At 38.0% G+C, this 20,509-nt stretch overlaps 2 protein-coding genes across 3 annotated transcripts in view; both read right to left on the bottom strand.

The window, feature by feature from the left end:
* naa25 (N-alpha-acetyltransferase 25, NatB auxiliary subunit) overlaps positions 1-6,931 on the bottom strand; it is a 12,009-nt gene extending 5,078 nt beyond the window's left edge. The window contains exons 1-12 of one of the 2 annotated variants that reach the window (XR_013278761.1): positions 6,774-6,931; positions 5,394-5,479; positions 4,723-4,861; positions 4,511-4,629; positions 4,276-4,350; positions 4,072-4,179; positions 2,980-3,058; positions 2,769-2,880; positions 2,328-2,420; positions 2,087-2,259; positions 930-1,042; positions 641-848 (exon numbers count right to left, since the gene is read on the bottom strand). Coding sequence is in view for 1 of the 2 variants with exons in the window: in XM_077497840.1 (XP_077353966.1) it covers positions 641-848; positions 930-1,042; positions 2,087-2,259; positions 2,328-2,420; positions 2,769-2,880; positions 2,980-3,058; positions 4,072-4,179; positions 4,276-4,350; positions 4,511-4,629; positions 4,723-4,861; positions 5,394-5,479; positions 6,774-6,831 (1,363 nt within the window). In the remaining variant the exon portion in view is untranslated. The remainder of the gene's footprint in view (positions 1-640; positions 849-929; positions 1,043-2,086; positions 2,260-2,327; positions 2,421-2,768; positions 2,881-2,979; positions 3,059-4,071; positions 4,180-4,275; positions 4,351-4,510; positions 4,630-4,722; positions 4,862-5,393; positions 5,480-6,773) is intronic. The other variant, XM_077497840.1, reaches the window with a different exon arrangement.
* Positions 6,932-7,860: 929 nt separating this feature from the next.
* pitpnb (phosphatidylinositol transfer protein, beta) lies at positions 7,861-20,294 on the bottom strand. The gene is made up of 11 exons (XM_077497332.1): positions 20,185-20,294; positions 18,472-18,502; positions 17,194-17,339; positions 17,012-17,103; positions 16,048-16,055; positions 15,526-15,600; positions 15,354-15,437; positions 13,287-13,364; positions 13,089-13,193; positions 12,373-12,495; positions 7,861-10,291 (listed from the first exon to the last, which is right to left on the bottom strand). Exons 1-11 carry the CDS (start codon positions 20,202-20,204, stop codon positions 10,241-10,243), a joined length of 813 nt encoding a protein of 270 aa, XP_077353458.1. The 5' UTR covers positions 20,205-20,294; the 3' UTR covers positions 7,861-10,240.
* Between the last annotated feature and the right edge of the window lie 215 nt (positions 20,295-20,509).

Genomic DNA, 20,509 nt, shown 5'->3' with positions numbered 1-20,509 from the left:
TTTTCAAGAATTTGTATTTTTCTTAAAAAAAATAAATTCCAAAATGCTGTTCCCCAAAATGCTGTAGTGTTAATAAAAAAACACTTTTACTTCCTTCCCTAAAATATAAATTAAATATTTTTGGAGAAAATTTTATGCAAAGAGTAAAATAAATAAATAAATAAATAAATATTACATATATATACACAATAGCTTATTTCTCAGGAAATAAAATTTGGCTTGTTAATTGATTGATTGATTGATTTATTTTATTTCAGTTTATTTTATACTTATTTATTTCGATATATTTGCATTTTATTTATATTACTTTTATTTTTACAGGATTTGTTTTTAAAGATTTTCCCTATCCTAAGGGTGTAAATAATAAAAATCAATTAATAAAAATAAATAATAATAAAAAGATTTATTTCCATTTTATTTATTTTTTATTTATATCACTTTTATTTTTACAGGATTGTTTTTTTTTTAAGCTTTACCCTATCCTAAGGGTGTAAATAAATAAATACAATCACTCAATAAATAAAAATAAAATAAATAATAAAAATAAAATCAATAAAAACAAATAAAATACATACAAATGAAATAAAAATAAAAATTCAAATCAAATCCCAATTACGCCCGTGCGCTTCCCCTCCCTCACCAAACTTGAGTCCGTGCCGATAGCGCGCCTTGAGCTGGGCGACCAGTCTCAGCTTGGCGGCGGCGTCGAGGGCGTGATGCAGGCCCAGCGCCCGACTCAGCTGGCACGCGCACAGGTGCCGCTGCAGCGCTTTGGTGTCTTCCGGGAAGGCCAAGCCGTCGCCGGAGGGGCCCGCCGGGGGGGGCGCCTCGCTCAGCCGATTGGCCAGCTGAACGGGAAGATGAAGACGACGACGATGACGATGGAAAGGTGACGTTGGGCCGCCTCGGCGTCGCGTCTCGTCGCTCACCTGCTCGTGCTGGTCGGCGGCCAGTAGGTGGAGGTAAATGTTGAGGTCTGTGACGCAGCAAGGCTTGTCGCCAAACTTGTCGAAAAACTCCACCATCAGCTCCAAAGGCTCTCCTGCGTCACAAAAAATTAAAATGCAACTTAAAACAAATTTTATATATACATACATATATGGTGTGTATATTTAGGCAGTTATGACAATTTTTAACCATAATTAATCACGATTTCCACAGTTAACTCACAATTAATGTGCAATACAATATTTTTTCAAAGCTTTGCATACATTAATTACAAAACAAAACAAAAAATCTAATTTGTAAATTATTCAAATTATTTTTTTCAATTATTTAAAAAAAAATGTAATTAATTAATCTAAATAAAAAACATGTGACATGTTTCATGCATGTTAACATAAGTGGACAAATATGATTAATCAAATAAGGCAGTATCTTATTATTATTATTTTTTATTTTTTTTTATCTCTAAATTTTATATATCCATACATATATGCTCTTTATATTGGGGCTGCCAGTTATTACAATTTTTTATCGTAATTAATCACATGATTTTTCCATAGTTAAATCACAATTAATCGCATGTGCAATGCAATATTTTTTTTTCAAGCTTTTCATGTTAATTACCAAAAATATAATTAAACTATTAATTACTAAAAATTAAATTCAAAATGAAATTAATTTAAATTTGCAAATTATTGAAATTGTTTCAATTATTTAAACAATTGCAATTACTCTACGTAAAAAAACATGTTACATGCGTGTTAACACAAAAGTGGACAAATATGGTTAGCAAATACAAATAAGGTTGTATCTTTTCAACCAATAAGTCGTAATTCAAAAAGTTATTTGAAGTTAAAAAGAGGAGTCTTACATTTGTGTTGAGGTATTTTTTTTGCCACTGGGTGGCAGTGTTGCATGTTGGACATTGGTTATTTTGTTCATTGTAATAATAATACACATTCTAAATTATAAATACATATATTTTTATCATAGTGATTATTGCATGATAGCGACTCAATTGTATTGAAATTCTGAATGCCTCTGGACATCGTATTGAATTATTTTTCATGCCATTTCATAGAAATCTTATATCGATTAATAAAAAAAGTTGAACAATTTGAAGTGTTGTTGTTGTTGTTACCGAGCTGGCTTTCTTGCGGAAGTCGGCGCTGCCGCAGCCGGTGCATGAGCTCCAGCCGCGCCAGGTACGGCCCCCGCAGCGAGCGGGCGTCTTTGTGGTCCTCGCCGGCGATCCTCTCCTCCACGAAGCTCACCGCCTCCGCCACCGTGTGGTGCACCGCGCCTTCCGAGCAGCTGTTAATTAATCGAGCGGACGCCGTCGTCAAACCTCGGACGCAAAAACGGACGCTGTGGATACTCACTGTTGGCCTCCGTCCCCCGGCGGACTCCACGACTGATCCATGAGATGGAAAAGCGAGTCGAAGTAGGCCAGGTAGAACTGCCAATCGTCGGGGCTGCGAGCAGAGCGACGTCACGGTGACGAGGAGTTCAAACGCAGTCTCAAGTTTTTCTTTGGTTTCTCTTAACTGCATGTATGTGGATGTGTCGATTTTTTTTGTTTGTTTGTTTGTTTTGGTCCAATCACAATCCAGCCTTTCTCTGTTGCCATGCCAATCTAATCTGCCCAGGGTCTCCGGCAGCAGTCATGCTGGACCAACAATCTTAAATTACACGATCATCTCTAGATTATATGCTATATTTGCCCATTAGTGTTAATTGCATAAAAGTAAACAGAAATCATTTCGTCAACACCAAGGTTATTTTAGTTCACTAAAATAAAATAAAAAATAGATGAGGCTTACTTGTTGAGCAGGAGCTTTTGGGCCAGGGCGTTGCACTCGGGCCAGCGTCGAAGTCGGCGGTACAGCATCATGCACTTGCTCTCTCGACTCTGAAGCTCGCTCGTCAGTTTCTCTGCGGCGGCGGCAGTGACGCATGGTCAGGACAGGACAGGACAGGATGGGGGGGGAGAGAGAGAGAAAAAAAAAAAAAGAAGCTTGGATCGGTCGTTACCTCCAAGCGGACCCCTGATCACGTCCAGCGCCTCCTCGCATTTGCCCAAGCGCTCCAGGATCATGAAGTAGAGCTGCACCTGCAATCGTGTCAAATGCAAAAATGAACAAAAAAAATAATAATTGTTTTGGGACAGGACACAAAAGAGTTCCGCGTGAGTTTCCTTGCTTATTTCGGGATATTCATGTGCGTCGGTGGCAATTTTGGTCACAGATGATGGCAAAACATTTTCATGGTGCAAAATATTAAATATATAAATTAAAATAAAGTAGATAAAATAAAATAAATTCAATATATTTTATGGCAAACATTTTAAAGCCACATATGATCTTGCATCACAAGTCAGGAGTGACCGATAGATTTCCTGATATTAGTTCTTTGAATTTTTTTTTTTTTTACACTTAATTTTACTAGGGGTGTCAAAATTGTGCTAATTTTGAGTTAATTTAAAGTTCCTTTAATGCCACTATTTTTTTTTTAAATGAGAACATGATTAATTGCAACACAGCAGACAATTTAGCAGTAATAAATGTAATAATACTGTCATGCATATATTTGTGGAGAATGAGGTCATGTTGTATTTTACAATTTTAAAAATGTGCAAAATTACTTCATGTAAAGAAAACGTACTGAGCTGTCACCAACGTCTTACAAATGCAATTATGCCATCTAGTGGCAGAAAAATGACCTCAACACAAATCAATTTCACACACGTTTTTTTACAGTACAGTACAGTACATCTTTTTAATCCATTTTGTGAATTATGAAATTATTGCATCAATGACTCAACGATGCGGCCATATCACTATTAGTTTAACCTTTTTGTCCCACTTCTTTGTTAACAAGAGTATGAAAATTTAGAAAAAAAATATTTTATTGTACATTTAGAACATATATAAAAGTTAACTATCATGCGATTAATTCCGATTAAAAATAAACGTAATCGCCTGACACCCCTAATTTTTTTACACAATACCACGTTACAACGTAAGACAAAAATAGCTTTCAAACTGTCACCAATTGATCGATTAACGTCCAAATACTTTTGGTCGGCATCATTTTGTAGTTGAAGTCCCGCGTGAAAACGTTTACCTCCGCTTCCGCTTCAATTTTGTCCTCCTTCACCATCTTCTCCACCATGCGTTCCGCCAGGGGCAGGAACATGGTCTGAGACAGTTTTTCATCCTGCGCCGAGATGGCCTGGACAACAAATGAAATAATAAAAAAGTTCTATTTCTTTTTTTTTTTTTTTTTATTCCAAACGTGTTTGTTTGAGAGAATGTCAACTCCATGTACCTGCATGACCAGACTCATGACAGACCAGAAATAATACGGATTCTTGGGGACGATTTTATACAAGGCCATTCCTGCCTGAAGAGAAGAAAAAGGATTAAATCAGGTTATAATTCATCATATTTATACACAAGGATCTTTGCAAAAAAAAAAAAATGGTGGCAGGTTTTGTGAATGAACTATGTGACGTCCGTGCTCATTTTTCCATTGGCGTCGCATTGGATGCTAGCGTGATTACCTGCTGCATCTTCTTGTACTCGCCGACGCGCGCGTACGCCATGAAGAGGTGCGAGTGGTACTCCTCGCTGAGCGGCACCTTCTTCACCGCCGCCTCGTACAGTTTGGTCACCAGCTCGGCTGCGACCGATACACATAAGACACGTCACGCCAATTAGCACGCACAATCCAATCCTGCCATCCGTCCGTCCGTCCGTCCGTCCGTGTACTCACGCCGATGCATCTCCCTGTAAAGGATGGTGAGTGCTTGTAGCGAGTTGTCGTCGGTGGGCTCCAGTGAGGTGACCTCGTGCGCCAGGGAGAAGGCTTCATCCTGCTTGCCCGTCCGCTGGAGGCCGATGGCCTTCAGTACCTGCAGGAAGAGGAGGAGGAGCAAGAGGAGGAGTACAGAAGAAGGAAGAGATGGAAAATGAGGGGGGCAACAAAGAAAAGAAGCATGAGAAGGAGAAGTAAAAGTTACAAGAGGAGGAACAAATCAGAGGAGGAGGAAAAAAGGGAAGGGGAGAGAACCGAGAGGAGAAAGAGGAGAAGAAGTAGAAGAAATAAGAAGAACAAGAGGAGGAACAATCCAAGGAGAAAGAGGAGGAACATGAGGATGAGGAAAAGGAGGACAAGGCCGAGTAGAGAAGGAGTAAGAAGCGCATGAACACAAGAGCAAGTAGAAGAGGATGACGACAAGGAGGAGGCAAAAGGAGGAGAAAGAGAAGGAAGATGACAATGAGGAAAAGGAGGAGTCGAGAAGGAGGACGAGGAGTTTTAAAAAAAAACGCAAGCGATGTTGTCATTCAGCCCCTAGTTAGCGACATTTTGGACGTGCACTCAAAAATGAGGAGAAGGTCACAAAATGGTTGCCGTTTTTTTGGCGGCCATTTTGCCGACGATACCTTGGCGCAGTGCAAGTCCTTGTGCTTCTTCAGCAGCTTGTCCGCCTGCTGGATGGCCATCTTGTTGTTGCCATTGTCAAGGTAGTCTGGGGGAGGTGCAAACAAACAAACAAACAAACAAATTCAAATGCAAGTCAAAAAAAAATAAGTGGGTGTGGCCAACATAAATAAATACATAAATTGCTTGATCCAAAAGGAAATTACATACTTATAGTGTTCCTATTTTTTTGAATTGGTCTTAATATTTTTAAAAGGTTAAACATTTTCTTGTTTTGGACCAAAAAAATAATCATTTGAATAACCATGATTTTAATTATTGCCAAAATAATCGGGATTATTATATTTTCCATAAACAAGCAGCCCTACTCTTGGGTGGGTAATTTGAATTGAGTAATTATTGACATTAATGGTGAAAATAATTTATCTTGGTCTCATTTTATTTTTTCTTATCGCCCGTATCTGGCATTTGAACAGGGGTGTGTAGACTTTATATCACAAATAGATTTCTATTATTTCTGTGAAAGCTGATGCAAGCTGGGAATAAGATGAAAAAAAAAAACATGGTGAGATGATATGACAAAAAGAAAAATGAAAGGGAAAAAGCAACACGTTTTGAATGACATTGTCATTTGCTATGGTTAAAATGATCATCTCAGAAGGGGGTGTGGGGGTCAAAATTATATGTTTGTTTTTTGTTAAATTACATTAATACCCAAGTAATTACGTACGTACACAAACTGTCGATTTAAAAGACCTGTGACAGCTCCAAGCTAGTAGTTAGCCGGCTTAGCATCAAGCATTTTGTCAAAGGAGAATGCTATCTGAAAGCTAACCCCCCTTAGCCGCTCAACTCCCGGTACAAGAAGCGACAAAAGCCCAAAATGTGAGCGCACCTAAGGGAGGCTAAACTTGATAACCGACTGTCAGCCGGCGGCGGATAACCGGCACCAAAATGAGCAAGTTGTGTCGGCAAAAAAAAAAAGACGAAGAAATCAATGAAAGTCGCGCTAGGCTACACGTTAGCCTCCGAAGCTAGCTGTCAAATAGCGTCCGTTTGTACCGGAGGAGGAGAAGCAGACACGCCGGGAAAGTAGTCAACATTGTCTGGCTGTTTTTCTTAGAATTTTGCATATGTTAGCACCGGGAAGCTACCGGAGAGGACCCCCCGGCTGTGGTGGTGGGGGCAAGCCCAGGGAAGGTGCACTGTCATAGGGCGCAACGGGGCAATGGAACCCGTGGTCGCCGATACAGGGGCCGCGAAAAAGCTGCCCCTCCGGCCGGGCGGCCGGGACACGGTGGCGCTAAAAGACGGACGTCGTGCGCCGCCGACGCTCAAGCGAAGCCGACGTGCGCGTCCGAACGTGCCGAACCGGAGCTCACCGTATATGGGTCTGAGTCTCCGGTCGTTGGGGTCTTGCACATGGCCTCTCGCCGCCATGGTGGTTTTAGTTTACCTGCTGCCCGGGGAAGTGTGCGCGCATGCGCGCAAAGCTACCGGACCGGGCACGGTAAAACAGCATCCGAAAAAAAAAGTTAAAGTTGAACTCTTTTCTAACATTTTACATACATACACGACTTAAATTGTAATATTATCTTATCATCTTAATTTGGATGTGTTTCTCTGAGCTAAACTGCTTCCAGTATGTGTATTTGGATATGTGATATATATATATATATTTTTTTTTGGCCCAATCAGAGTTCAGCTTCGACTTGTTGCCATGTTATGCTTTAATCTGCTCAGCGTTAGTGGTGGGCTGGCCGCCAATGACGTCACATTTTTCTATTTTGTGATTGGTCGGTAGGACAAAACGTAAAACACATCAGTAGCAATATGCGCATTGTAATACATTTAATCATCATCACCAGCAAGGTTATTTTTGTAAAAGTAAAACTAACGAAAAAAAAATAAAATTCAAAAAACAATTTCGTTGATAAAATAAAATATAAACAAAAATACTTTTAAAACAAAACGAAAACTTAAAACTACATTTTATGTATACAAAACTAAAAGTAACTATAGCAAAAATGTCCGTGTTTTTTTTGGGGTGATTTAATGCATGAGCATTTGGGGAACATTTTAAACGTGATTAGAAGTCGGTTTATTTTGATATGAACCGGAATGAGGACGTCTGAAAGTGTCAGACAGAAGTGACGTCATCTAGCAGCAGCCAATACCTTCAGACCAAAACCTTGCCTACCTAGCCAATACCAGCCAGTACCTTCAGATGACGTCACTCCCATGCTGTTTTTAAAAAAAATATATATATTGCGCACAAGTAATACACTTTTAACTTAAAAAATGAAAATTCCAAAACTATAACTGATCAGCATCTCTGCTGAGTATGACATTTTATTTTAATTTAAATCAGTGTATTTCCGTGGAAGTTGATGCAACATAAATGCATGGCAAAAAACAGTGATGAGCCATCAAACTACTTAAAAAAAAAGAAAAAAGTAGCACACAGACTCTCATTTGTTGAAATTTATTTGATATTCTGTTGTGTTCCGTTGTCTAGACCTTCCGTCACAGCTTGCCAACCGTGACAAATAAATGAAAAATAAGGAACTAATAATTATACATTCACTACCGATACCCCTGAATGTTGCCTTTGTCACCAGTCCTTCCGTCAATGAAACACTTTTTTTTTTTTTTTTTGCCAGTGTTAAAAAGCAAAACAAAACCCAAAAACAAACCCGTGGTTGCCTCTTGTCCTCCCGTCACAGTCAAACCTCAGCTCTTGATCAAAACGGATTTCCCTTATCAAACACACACAAAGCAAATCAAAACAAAGAAGTAGGAAAATGCTAACATGCGTTTGTGTTGTCGTGTGAGGTTGCACAGGTTGAAGAAGAAAAAAACAAAAAACACCCTGCATTGTTTTGTTGCAGTTTGAGCATTTATTCCATATCCAGCTTTTATAATATCGTGATAACTATCGTATCGTGACAATATTGTATCGTAATATCGTTGCATCCCTCGTATAGTTCATGGAGCTTACGCTGGATATGAAGGATATGGAATCGACGCTCAATTTTCAATTTCCATCGGATGGCAGTTGGAGCAACGCGCACAATTAACTGGTGACAATAAAGAAATGACTCGCTTTTTTTTTTTTTTTTTTTTGTCACACTTCGCGCACGCTGTTAAGCCATGTTAGAAGTTACAGTATCAAATAACACATGAAAATGAAAAAAACAAAAACAAAACGCTAGCGGTCCCAAAAGTACACTTATGACAAACACCACAACATCTTGAGCTAGTTAACCGTCCAAACACGTTCGCGCTTCCTAACGTGTAGAGGGCGTACTCGCGCGAGGACATTTCATCCGTATGCGGGTGGATTTTTTCCATCGTGCTAGCATGACAAAACTGATACATTTATTTGTCGCAGTGGGAGGTCGAAAGAGTGATAGTGATAGTGACAAATGCGTCATTTATTTGATTTTTATTTTTAAAACACTCATCTGAGTTGCACATCCGTGAAATACGTACAGTGTTCCCTCGTTTTGCTGCCGCGGTTCGGTTCGCCCCAAAAAATACCCGCAAAAAAGTAGTTTGCTTTATGTTTTACATTTGTTAGAAATGTTTAAAACACTTCAGCACAGTTTTTCTCATCAAGGCATTTACATTTCTCTCATTTAAACATTCTGTGTTAAAAAGTTTCATACATTTTACAAAATAGGTACTACATTACTGTTAAAAAAAAAAAAAAAATGCATGCATGCAAAATTGCACTAAAAAAATCCACGATAATTGTAAACTGCATCATAGCAAGGGAACACTGTACTTAAAAAAAAAAAAAAAAAAAAAATCATCAATAGCCCTTATTTTAGTCTTTTTGTTTTACAGATTGAGGATGTCACAAAAACAAACATCACCTGTGCTGAAGAAGTAACAGCCAATCATGGCTGACCTGTTTTCTGAGGTTGGTCAGCAAACTGAGCCACGATTGGTTGATAGCACAGGTGATGTCATCATCAGTTGACTGCAAGGCGAAAAATGACTTTTCAAAGGTATTAATTGTGCATGAAAAATCATGGCGTGATCAAATTTATTGTGGACAAAACTTGAACTTTTGACTGCTGAAAATTGTTCAACGAGTCAAGCATCCCTTCAAGTCGAAGGTGCCTCGCGCGAGTACCACTTGAAAAGCGGCCCAAACGACCGCACGACACTTTAAAAAAAAAAAAAAAGAAAAAAAGAGGGCGGGTCTGATGCCGCACCCGCAAACGGTCCCTGGACATGGGTGCTAACAAAACAACAAACAAACAAACAAAAAAACGACATGACATCTTTCATACAGGTGGGCGGCGGAGGCGGTCTCGGGGTAAAGCTAAGTCGGGAGAGCGCCCGCCAGCCCGCCCGCCTCAGTTGCTGCCTACCGACAACACGGACAAACAAATACTGTGTTGAAGTACAATAACCAACAACGGGATCATCATAAAAGCGGCCCAATTTTTGGTGAGGACCGCCGTGTCTTTAAAAAGCACATTCGTCTTCCTCGTGGTCAATTTAAAAGGCTTCACGTTAAAAGAGTAAAAACAAGAAACCCGTCCGTCGGAATCGCCAACTATCATTTACAGTTCAGGCAAGTTACGTCTGTGCAAAGAGTTTTTTTTTTTTTTTTGTCTTTGTGTACGTATATATAAGATATATATATATATTTATATATGCAAAACCAGGTTGTTGTTGGAGCAGAGTGGGGAGGGGTCTGTACAGCAGCGGGGGAGACCAGGGTTCACTTCCTCCTGGTGGCGGCGGCGGCGGCGGTTGTTGTGATGGTGGTGGTGGTGGTGGGCGTGTCTCCGATGACATCATCAAGACAGGGTTCGGGGATTGGTTTGGCTCATTGCTCGTGAGCAGCACTGGTGCCTCGAATCGGACCGGTCTTACGCAGCTGCGTGAGGTAAACCACAACAAAAATGTCAACAATGGGGAAAGAAAATCGACAGTGCGCGCAAGACACGGAAAGTCGACGACAGAGAAAGCGATGAGAAGAAAGCAAATGAATGACAAATGATGACAAACGCAAGCAGTGGGAGGGTTCAAGATGGGAAACGTAAACATGCTTGGACCTACAAATCGTACATGATCCACCTGGACAGGTATACTTGACTCACTGAACAATTTTCAGTCGTGAAAAAGTTCGTATTTGGTCCAGAATGAATTTGATCAAATTATTTTTATGTACAATTCTGAGGTTGGATAATAAACTGAGCCACGGTTGGTCGTTCCTCAGCACAGGTGATGTCATCATCAGTCGACAGCAAGTAGAAAAATTACTTTTGAAAAAGTTATTAATTGTAGATGAAAAATATTTAAGTTAACACATTAGACGAAATATGAACTTTTTACTGCTGAAAATGGCTCAATGAGTCAAGTATCCCTTGAATTTGATATTTTCATTATTTTTCACATACAATTAATACTTAAAAAAAACAAAAAACAATTTTGCCACTTGTCGACTGAAAATGACATCACTTGTGCGCAGGACCAGGGTTATTATAGTTTTGGAATTTTTCATTTTAGTTAGTTTTGATTTCGTTTTTTGTTTTTAAATGTAGTTAGTTTTTAATTAGTTTTTAGGGTGGTTTTTTGTTATTATTATTTTGTTATTATTTTTTTTATGGTAATTTTCAGGATTTCTTGTTTTTGGAAATGCTCATAGTTATTTGCCATTTTTAAAAAATACATTTCATGGGTATTTTTTTGGCAATTTTGTGCACACTTTTTATGATAATTTTCAGGATTTCTTTTATTTTATGCTCAGTTTTAAAATGTCTTTTTTGCCTTTTGAATTGAAGAAAAATTCAATTCTCTGACATTTTTGGAAATTTATGGACATTTTATGGCAAATTGTTGCTTTTCCTCTTCTTTTTTGGACATTTTGTGGTCACTTTTACTCTTTTAAAGAATATTTTATCGAAAAAAAGATTCTGATGGCTTTTTTTAATTATTTTTTTTTTAATTTTTTTAATTACATTTTATGGTAATTTTTCGGATTTCTTTTGTTTTTGAACATTTTTATCATTACTGAACATTTTCTTTCATGCCTAAAAAAAAAAAGAGATTTTTTTGGCACAATTTTGTGCACATTGTATGGTCATTTTTAGGATTTCTTCATTTTTTTGGGAAATTTTTAGACTTACTGAACATTTTCTTCCATGCCTTTTTTTTTTTTTTTTTTTTAAGTTTTTTTTGGCAATTTTATGAACATTGTATGGTCAATTTCAGGATTTTTTTTGTTTTTGGACATTTTATGGTCAGTTTACAAATATTTTCTGTTCTGCCATTATTTTTTGAGCAATTTCATGGATATTTTATGGTAAATTCTTTCGATTCCTCTTGCATTTTGTGCATTTGATGTTTTTTTTCTAAATCAATTCATTCAAAGAATATTTTATCAAAAAATGCAAAAAATAAATAAATTTATACAGTATATATATATATTTGCAGCATTATTTTAATCAGTAAAGCACTTTGAGTTGCAATTCTTATATGAAAAGAAGTGCTTTATAAATAAAGTTTTGATTGATTGATGACCTGCCGTGTGTGCTAAAGCACGCCACAGAAAGTCGGCCAAGCAAAAGCGAGGTCCCACGAATACAACGGCCTATCTCAAGTCGCCTCATCCAACAGCTGCGGCAACCAATCGGAAAACGGGATGTGAGCGATGACGAAGAGGAAGGCGTGAACGCGTCGGAAGCGTGATGAAGGACAGACAAAGAGCACGCAGCTCTCCATGCAGGCGCTTGTCCGGATGTTCCCCGCGTGCGTGACTTACTCGGCCTGCCTCTAGAGTATTGCCTACAGCGACGGCGTCTACTCGTCTGTCGCCGAGGTGCCTCGCACGTCGCCCTTCTGACGCATCTAATGTGACATCATTACAAGGTTATATATATATTCATAAAAAGAAAAAGAAAAGAAAAAAAAAAGAAAAGCTCCGCCGGGCCTTGAGGCGTGATTGGAAAACGTTACCTCCTCCAGCTCCCTTTGGGTCTCCTCCTCCATGCGCCTGATGTCCTCCATGGTCAGACCCACCCACTTGTCCACCCAGCAGAAGAGCTGACGGTGGAAATTGGTGAAGATGCGTTTTTCTTGCTGTAAGAAGGGAAAAAAACAAAAAATAAGTGACCAAGTGAAATCTTACATTTGTGTGACAAAGGCATGCTTGAAGGTTAAATTAAAACGATTAACCAACAACTATAATGATCATCGATTCATCGTTTAGAATCGTTATTTAACTTAACATTGTCCAAATGTTCAGAATGTCAAGAATATAGCTAAGTTTCATGATTCACATTCTTGGTGAAAGCACTGGCAAAAAGAGCTTGTTGCAACATGGCCCTGGTTGATCTCATACTCTGCTGCCACCTGCTGGCCGTTTTTGTCGTAACGACCATTGCTTTAAGCGTCCTTCAGTTCAGAGGCTGCACCAAAGCCTTCTGTATGCTCTAGCATAAAAATAAATACATAAATAACAACAACAACAACAACAATAATAATAATAATAATTATTATTATTATTATTATAATAGATTATAAATATTGATAAATACATTTTGTCTTTGGCACACTTAAAACATTTAAAATAGAACATATTCATACGTTTTTGGGAGCAAACGAGTGAAATATTCTCAATGTTCCTGTGGTCCTCCATGAAAACAGACTGACGTGTGCAAAATGGCGTTTACCCTGTGGATGAAGTTCTCCACTCTGGTTTGAAAGCCCCACCACCGGAACTTGACCGAGACCAGCTTGTACGCGCACATGTACGGACAATCCGTCTTCAGCTCGTTCTGCAACGGTGGGGAAAAGAGGCGGAATTTACAAAACGACGACGACAACAACAACAACAAGGATGCTCAATTGCTGCTGCCTGAGTCGTGTACCTTCCACTCTGGGCCGAGGGGGCCTCTTCCGGTTTTGACTGAGTGGAAGAGGGACGGATCTTCTTCTGCTTTGTAGTCCTGCGAGAGCGGAGGTGAAAAGTTGACATGTTGTTGCTTTGTCATGCATTACATACGCAAAAAACAACACGTTTTTCTATAACAAATGGACACGAACAAACAAAAGGTTTTCCATAACACAATAGAAAAAAAAAAAAGTTTTTTCCAATAACACAAATGGACACAAACAAAAAAAGTTTTTCCTAATTGCGTTGCACAGTTTTAAGGTGACAATGGTGGATATTAAGTTTCCAAATGGTCTCATTTTTTGTTTTATATCATCAAAGCTAGTAATAGAACAGGAACGTGTAAACATATTTGATGTACGTGCACAACTCAACTTATCCATCAAGTATGAGAAGCTTGCCACAACAGTGATGAAGCTAAAAGTTTTTTTTGTTTTGTTGTCTTCGCATGGTGCTTTTTTAATCCGGCAGGTCAGCGCGGCAGCAGATGGACGTGGCGCTTTAAGCCGCACCTCCATCCGCGCTCATCCACTTAAGTCATTACTGCACGCAGGGCTCCTCGTGTGACAATCGCCCAAATGTGCCATTAATATCGCATTCTTCCATGCTGCAAAGTGTCAACCCCAACCCTAACTAAGACTTTGTGTTCAATATTTCTATCAAAAATTCATGTTGAAATAGTGATTCGGCCGCATATTGAATCGATACAAGAATTGCGAGCTGCAATATCGCAATAAATTGCTGAATCCATTTTTCTTAACATGCCTAATAAATAATATAATAGTAGTAATATTATATTAAAAATATAAATTGTTGTGGAAAAACTTTTTCATTACAACTTAAAAAAAAAAAAAAATTCACATACCTTTTTTCAAAAAAGAATAAATGACACTCCATTATCACAGTTTTTGTGCCTAAAATTACTTCTCCACTCGCTTATCGTGATATGAAAACTTCCACAATATATCGTCATCGTACGATATTAAAAGCAGCACATCTGTGAAAAACGTTGGGTTGATTTCCACTTGTGTAGTTCTAACACCCTCTGGTGGCTATTTTTTTTTAGTGCAGTTGAATTTTCACAAGGCATGTTTTGGCCCTTCTATGTTTAAAATACACGCTAATGTAGGGCTGTGCAATTAATCGAAATTCAATTACAATTTCAATTATTACACACCACAATTACAAAAACTGCATAATCGTAAAAAAGGATTATTAATAATAATTTGTAATTGTTTAAATTGATACTTTTGCATTTTTTTTATTTTAAAATAACTTATTTAATGCATTTTGTTTCATCCAAAAGGAACATATGTTTCAAAAGAATTTTATCTGTCTTAATATTTTTTACGTTTATTAAACATTTCTTCTTTTGTATAAAAAAAATAAACTATCGCCCTAATCGTGATTTCAATTATTATTAAAATAATCAGGATGAATATTTTCTTCAAAATTGAGTAGCCCTACTGCACAGTGCACAAGCTGCACTCCAAATCCAAGTTTTTTTGCTAACAGAATTTAATATATGTATTCTGTTTAAAAAAAAGAAAAGAAAAAAAAAAGCCATTACATAATTATGGTGTTTCTTTTTTTTATTTTTATTTTTTATTGGTCTTAATATTTGTATAAGTTTAAACATTTTCTTGTTTGTTACCAAGAAGTAATTTTTTGAATAATCGCGATTTCCATGATTGCCAAAGTAATCGTGATTATTATTTTTTCAATAATCGAGCAGCCATACACGAATGGTCAAATGAAGGGGAACATAATATACTTGTGAACGGAGTCAATATGTGGAGGAATTGATTGCAATTATTCATTTTTTAATTAATTAAATGAATACAAAATGTATCAATTTATTGTAATGCTTGTTTTAGTGCCATTATATATTTTTTCTATATATTTATACTATTTTGATATCTTTAATTTCTGTAATGTACAAAAACAATATTGCACTCGTTAACTAAATAAACACGACAACATATTCCAACTTTTGCCGACATCAGCACGACGGGAGTTTGTTTTACGCCGATGGACGACTCACCCCCGGCGCCACTTCCTCTTTGTTTGCGATGTCGATGGGAACCACCTCCACGCTTCTCCACGTGGGCTCGTCCAGGTCGTGCACCTGACGACATCACAGGTCAGCATCGCGACATCCAGGCAGCAATTTGCTTGTTTTTATTTCTGTTTTGTTTGTTTTTTGGCCGACTCACGTTTTCTACCGTCCCCATGTCCGGCTTGTGCCACGTCTCGATCTTGATCTCAAAATCGTCTTTCATGTATTCGTTCTGCGAGGCGGCAAGAGGCGAGCACGTGAGTTATCAGGCCGAAATCGGCGTTGACAAGTGCGGCTACACTCAAAAAAAACAAAAAACAAAGTTGTAATCTATCTGGTGAGAAAGCCAATTTTATGATGATTAAAAAAATGCTGTAATTTGATAAGAAAGCCACCTAAGGAATAAAGTTGTGCTTTTTTTTTTTTTTTGGGACAAGATATGATCTTATGAAAATGGAGTTGACATTATCAGGCCGTGTTGACAGTTGTCGCTGATCTCAACCAAGTGACTTAGCAAATGGAACGGCGGCCAGGAATTATCGCTAAATCCAATCAACCAATAAAGCGTTTAAGGTAGCCAGCATACTGCCCGTATGATGGCGCGCACGAGCGAGCGCTCCGCACAAAGACAGATGGCGCCAACGCGCGCGCCGCTAAAAGAGAAGAAGAGGACACTCACCGTCACGACTGCAGCGGGCGGCGGAGGAAGGAAAGAAATAGAAAAAAGCTGTTAATGTCATGAATCGTCACTTTCATCACATTTGCATTAAAAAAAAAAAAAAAAAAAGGGGAGTGGCTTCACACCCCGCTAGCTTAGCACCTACGGATGCAACGAAAATGGCAGTAATTGCAACAGCACGATATTAAAATGGCCACAATATTGTCGCCGTCATGGCACGATACTAAAAGCAGCACATCTGTTTAAAAAATAAAAATAAAAAAAATAGTGCAGTTTAATTTTAATTAGGAATGTTTTGGCCATCGCAGCGGTTATAACTCCTATAAATCAGTCATGCAAGCAAATATTTCTATAAAAAAAAAAAAACAATACTTGACTCATTGAGCCATTTTCAGCAGCAAAAAGTTCATATTTTATCCAGAATAAATTTGATAACTTAATTACTTTTCATGTCCAATTAATACATTAAAAAAGTAGTTTTTCTACTTGCTGTCGACTGATGACATCACCTGTGCTGAGGAATTAGGTAACGACCAATCATGGCTCACCTGTTTTCTGGGTTTGGTCAGTCAACTGGGCCATGATTGGTCGTTACCTACTTCCTCAGCACAGGTGACGTCATCATCAGTCGACAGCAGGAAGAAAAAATTAGTTTTTAAAAGGTACTAATTGTACATGGAAAAATAATGACGTTACCACATTCATTATAGACAAAATATTAAGTTTTTACTGCTGAAAATGGCTCAATGAGTCAAGTATCCCTTTTAGTATTTATCATATCGTAATGTATAAAGTGTTATTCACCGGATTTTGTAATGAGTTAATTGCTCCACTGTCTCATGAATTAAGTCTGAGGTTCTAATTTTTTTTTAGCAAAATTTGATTCCACTTCAGATATGACTCCATATCCATATATAACATATGTTCCACTAATCAACACACTCCAACGTGTCTCGCAACTTACCGGTGCGACAGTACGGGTACGCATTCCAGGCTTTTTCGTGAAAAACGAAGGCTGACTCTGGCGCGAGCATCCTCACGTATCCTGGTACTTTACTGCAAAAAAAAAAAAAAAAAAAAGAGCCCGGTGAGAAGGCGACGGAGGGCGAGCGTTCAAAGTCCAAACGTGAGAAATGTCAGACGTGCCTCTTTAAGTGGTAGATTTTATGCGTGAACTGTCCCTTCTCGCCGTCCTCCTCGTACGGTTCGTTCTTCAGCACCTCGATCCCCTCGCCGCCGCCCGTCTCGTTCTTGCTGGCCTCGGCCACCGAATATAGCTGGCCCACTTGATACTGGTGGAAGAAAAAAAGACAAAACAAAACAAAAGCACAGCCTCTAGCTCAAATGACTTCTTCTCGTAAAAATGCATCTTTTTATAATCCTGATCATTAGAGCTGGGTCTAATATATTTCAAAATGCTATTCCTTTTCGTGGCCCAATATCGATTCATAAAATCATGAATCGATACTTTTAATACAGCTACACCCACTGGAACCTTAGTATAAAATCTGTCACAGGATTTGCCAGAGTGTTTTTGCCACTTTATTTACATAGCCTTTCAATTATTGTGGGAATGCTTCGGCAATATTGTGCTTTTGTACATTATAGCAATGAATATAAACAAGCTACAATCTTTGATAACACTTAATATTGAGGCACTTACTTGCTAATATAAACACACATTGACTTCCTCCACATATTGACTCGGTTCACAAACATTATGTGATCATTAGCGTGGATTGGAAACAGAGAAGAGCCAAAACATGCTTTGTGAAACTTAAAATACACTTAAAAAAAAATAAAAAAAAATAGCCACCAGAGGGTGCTAGAACTGCACAAATGGAAATCAACCTGCCTTTTTTTTTTTTTTTTTTTTTTTAAACATCGTGACATGACGACGATATATTGTGGCAGTTTTAATATTGCGATATTAACGTTATCGTAATAGTAATAATAATATCGTAGCCCTACTGACTTTTGGCTGATCAAACATACAACTGGTTAAATTGACCAAAAAAAAAACAAAAAAAAACAACCACCACCACAACTTTTTTTGAAATAATGGTACAAGTTCCACCTTGCTGGCTCCTTTGACGCTGCAAAAACTAATCTCAGTTCACCGTGTGGCAATAAAAGTAATCTCAGTTCACCGTGTGGCAATTAGGAGCTCGTTATGTCACACCGCTGCACTCGATTTGTCTTAAGGGCATTACTGAGTATGCGATTGTGAGAGGAAGACGAGGTGAAACGTGAATGAAAACAAACGAAATGCCAAAATGCTGATCATGAATTGCTGCATTCATGACTGCTACGTAATAAGAAATAACTAACCCGCCTTAGATGTCAAGATTATTGAACATTTCCCATCTTTATTAAATGCAGCATAAGAGTCCAGTATTGACTTGTCCATGCGACGACACTCACCTCTTCAACAGAAATGGGCAACACCACACGACTGCGGGCACAAAAACAAAAAGACACGAGTGATTATGGCAATATAAAAATTCAAATCACCGCTTAGAATTAAATAAGACATTAAGACATTCTTTGAAACACTGTAATTATGCAAGTAACTTTTGGATGAAACAAAATTTATTAAATTAGTTATTTTAAAATTTAAAAAAGGTGCAAATGTCTAAATGTAATCAACTCAAAAATTAGTAGATTTTTTTGAGTTGATTTTTTTTTCATCCAAAGGTTACTTGCATAATTACAGTGTTTCAAAGAATTTTACTCATCTTAATATATATATATATATATATATATATATATATATATATATATATATATAGATATTTTACGTTTAAACATGTTCTTGTTTAAGTAAGTAAATAAAAACAAATAGATGTACTGTAGTTTGGTACTATAGTGACTCAGAAGACAACACATTTTTAATATTTATTTAATTCTGTTATTTGTAAGTTTTTTTTATTCACAAACAAAAATTTTCCAAGTCCTACCCCAGATTTGTGCGCTTCCTTCTGTAATTCAAATCCATTTTTAAAGCTATAAAATGAATCAATAATAAGAAAAGCAGAAAACTGTCAAATCTGTTCGACGTTTGATGCTTCATTTGTGTAATATCCAAAAGATGGTAGACTTGTTTTCATGTTGAATGCCTATTTTTTATTTTTGCATTTTACTATCTAAATTGTACAGCGATTTTGTCTGGTATCTATGCAAGATATGTTCTTGAATGTAAATCTCTGTTGAACTGCGTCTATAAAAGAACTTAAAAAAAAACAAAAAAAAATCATTTGACTACAGTGAGGATATTTATAGTTTTACTTAGCAAGGAGTTGGCAATCTTGTTTTTCGTGCTCTTTTGGTTGGTTGAACAGACGAGCGACAGGTACATTCACCTGCTTGACACAGAATTATTAGTTGGTTAATTAGTTACCCGGTTTGAGTTAGTTACTTAAACTCCCGAGTTTAATCTGAAGTAGCTCTGTCGCTTCCCAGATTAGCCTTGCTAATAAGTGAAGTCGGCATTTAAATCTCGCCCAATCGAAAATGGGGCTAATTGCCGGCAATGTAACAGCCCCGTTTTTGCGTCCTCCTCCCACAAATGTCTTGGGGGCGGAAAACGTCTGCAGTGCAGCCCTCAACTCGTTTAAACAGTTAACAATAGTGCCAGGCTGCCAGTGTGAAATGTTGAGAGAGAGGATGGGGATAGTGTTGTGCCGCTAGCTGCTAGCCTAGCCTGCTAGCGTTCACGGCTAAATCCGACCGAGCCTTAATCTGTCCCGCAAAAGCTTAACATTACGACACTTTGGGGCTATAACGAGATGCTAACCGGCTAGCCGAAGCTAAGTGGGGTTAGCACGTCTACGCCGACGTGCTTTTTATACACGAGTCGCACTCAACCGGAGGTTAATTGTCAACATTTAGCAGCTAGCGATAGCTTTTTCACTAGCAACCCCTTCAAAAAAAAAAAAAAAAAGACCGGTGTCCCGTTAACCACGTCCGCTATCCTGCCCGCTCTTTTAAGATGTCTTTTTTGGAGGCTTACAGGCCGAGAAAGCCATTGAAGCACAGTCGTGTGTTCGCCGCAAGCTAATAAGCACCCAAAATGCACCAAAATGACGATTAAGGGGGAGAGAAGGGAAAAAAAAAAAAGACACACGTCAGACTCACTATTCCTTGATGAGCACCATCTTCGTCCGCCGGTATGCGCCTGCGCAGTGGCAGGCGAAACGAAAAGGCACGGTCAACAAAGTTGGCCCCGCCCTCCGGGAGACATCCGATTGGCTGAGCGAATCGATTCATCAGTACCTTTTAAACCGAAAAATCAATCATTATTAGCCCATGAATGCCGAACAGCGAATATGCGTGTTAGAAAAAAAAAGAAAAAAGAAAAGAACATGTTACATGACATGATTATTTGAAACAATACAAAAGTATTTCAATTCAATGATTTTTTTTTTAAATTTTTTTAAGATTCAATTCATTCCAATTAAAT

This window comes from Festucalex cinctus, chromosome 15 (genome assembly GCF_051991245.1).
Source record: "Festucalex cinctus isolate MCC-2025b chromosome 15, RoL_Fcin_1.0, whole genome shotgun sequence".
Lineage (NCBI taxonomy): Eukaryota > Metazoa > Chordata > Actinopteri > Syngnathiformes > Syngnathidae > Festucalex > Festucalex cinctus.
Note: the sequence above shows the minus strand (reverse complement) of the source record. Positions and strands in the feature narration are given on the sequence as shown.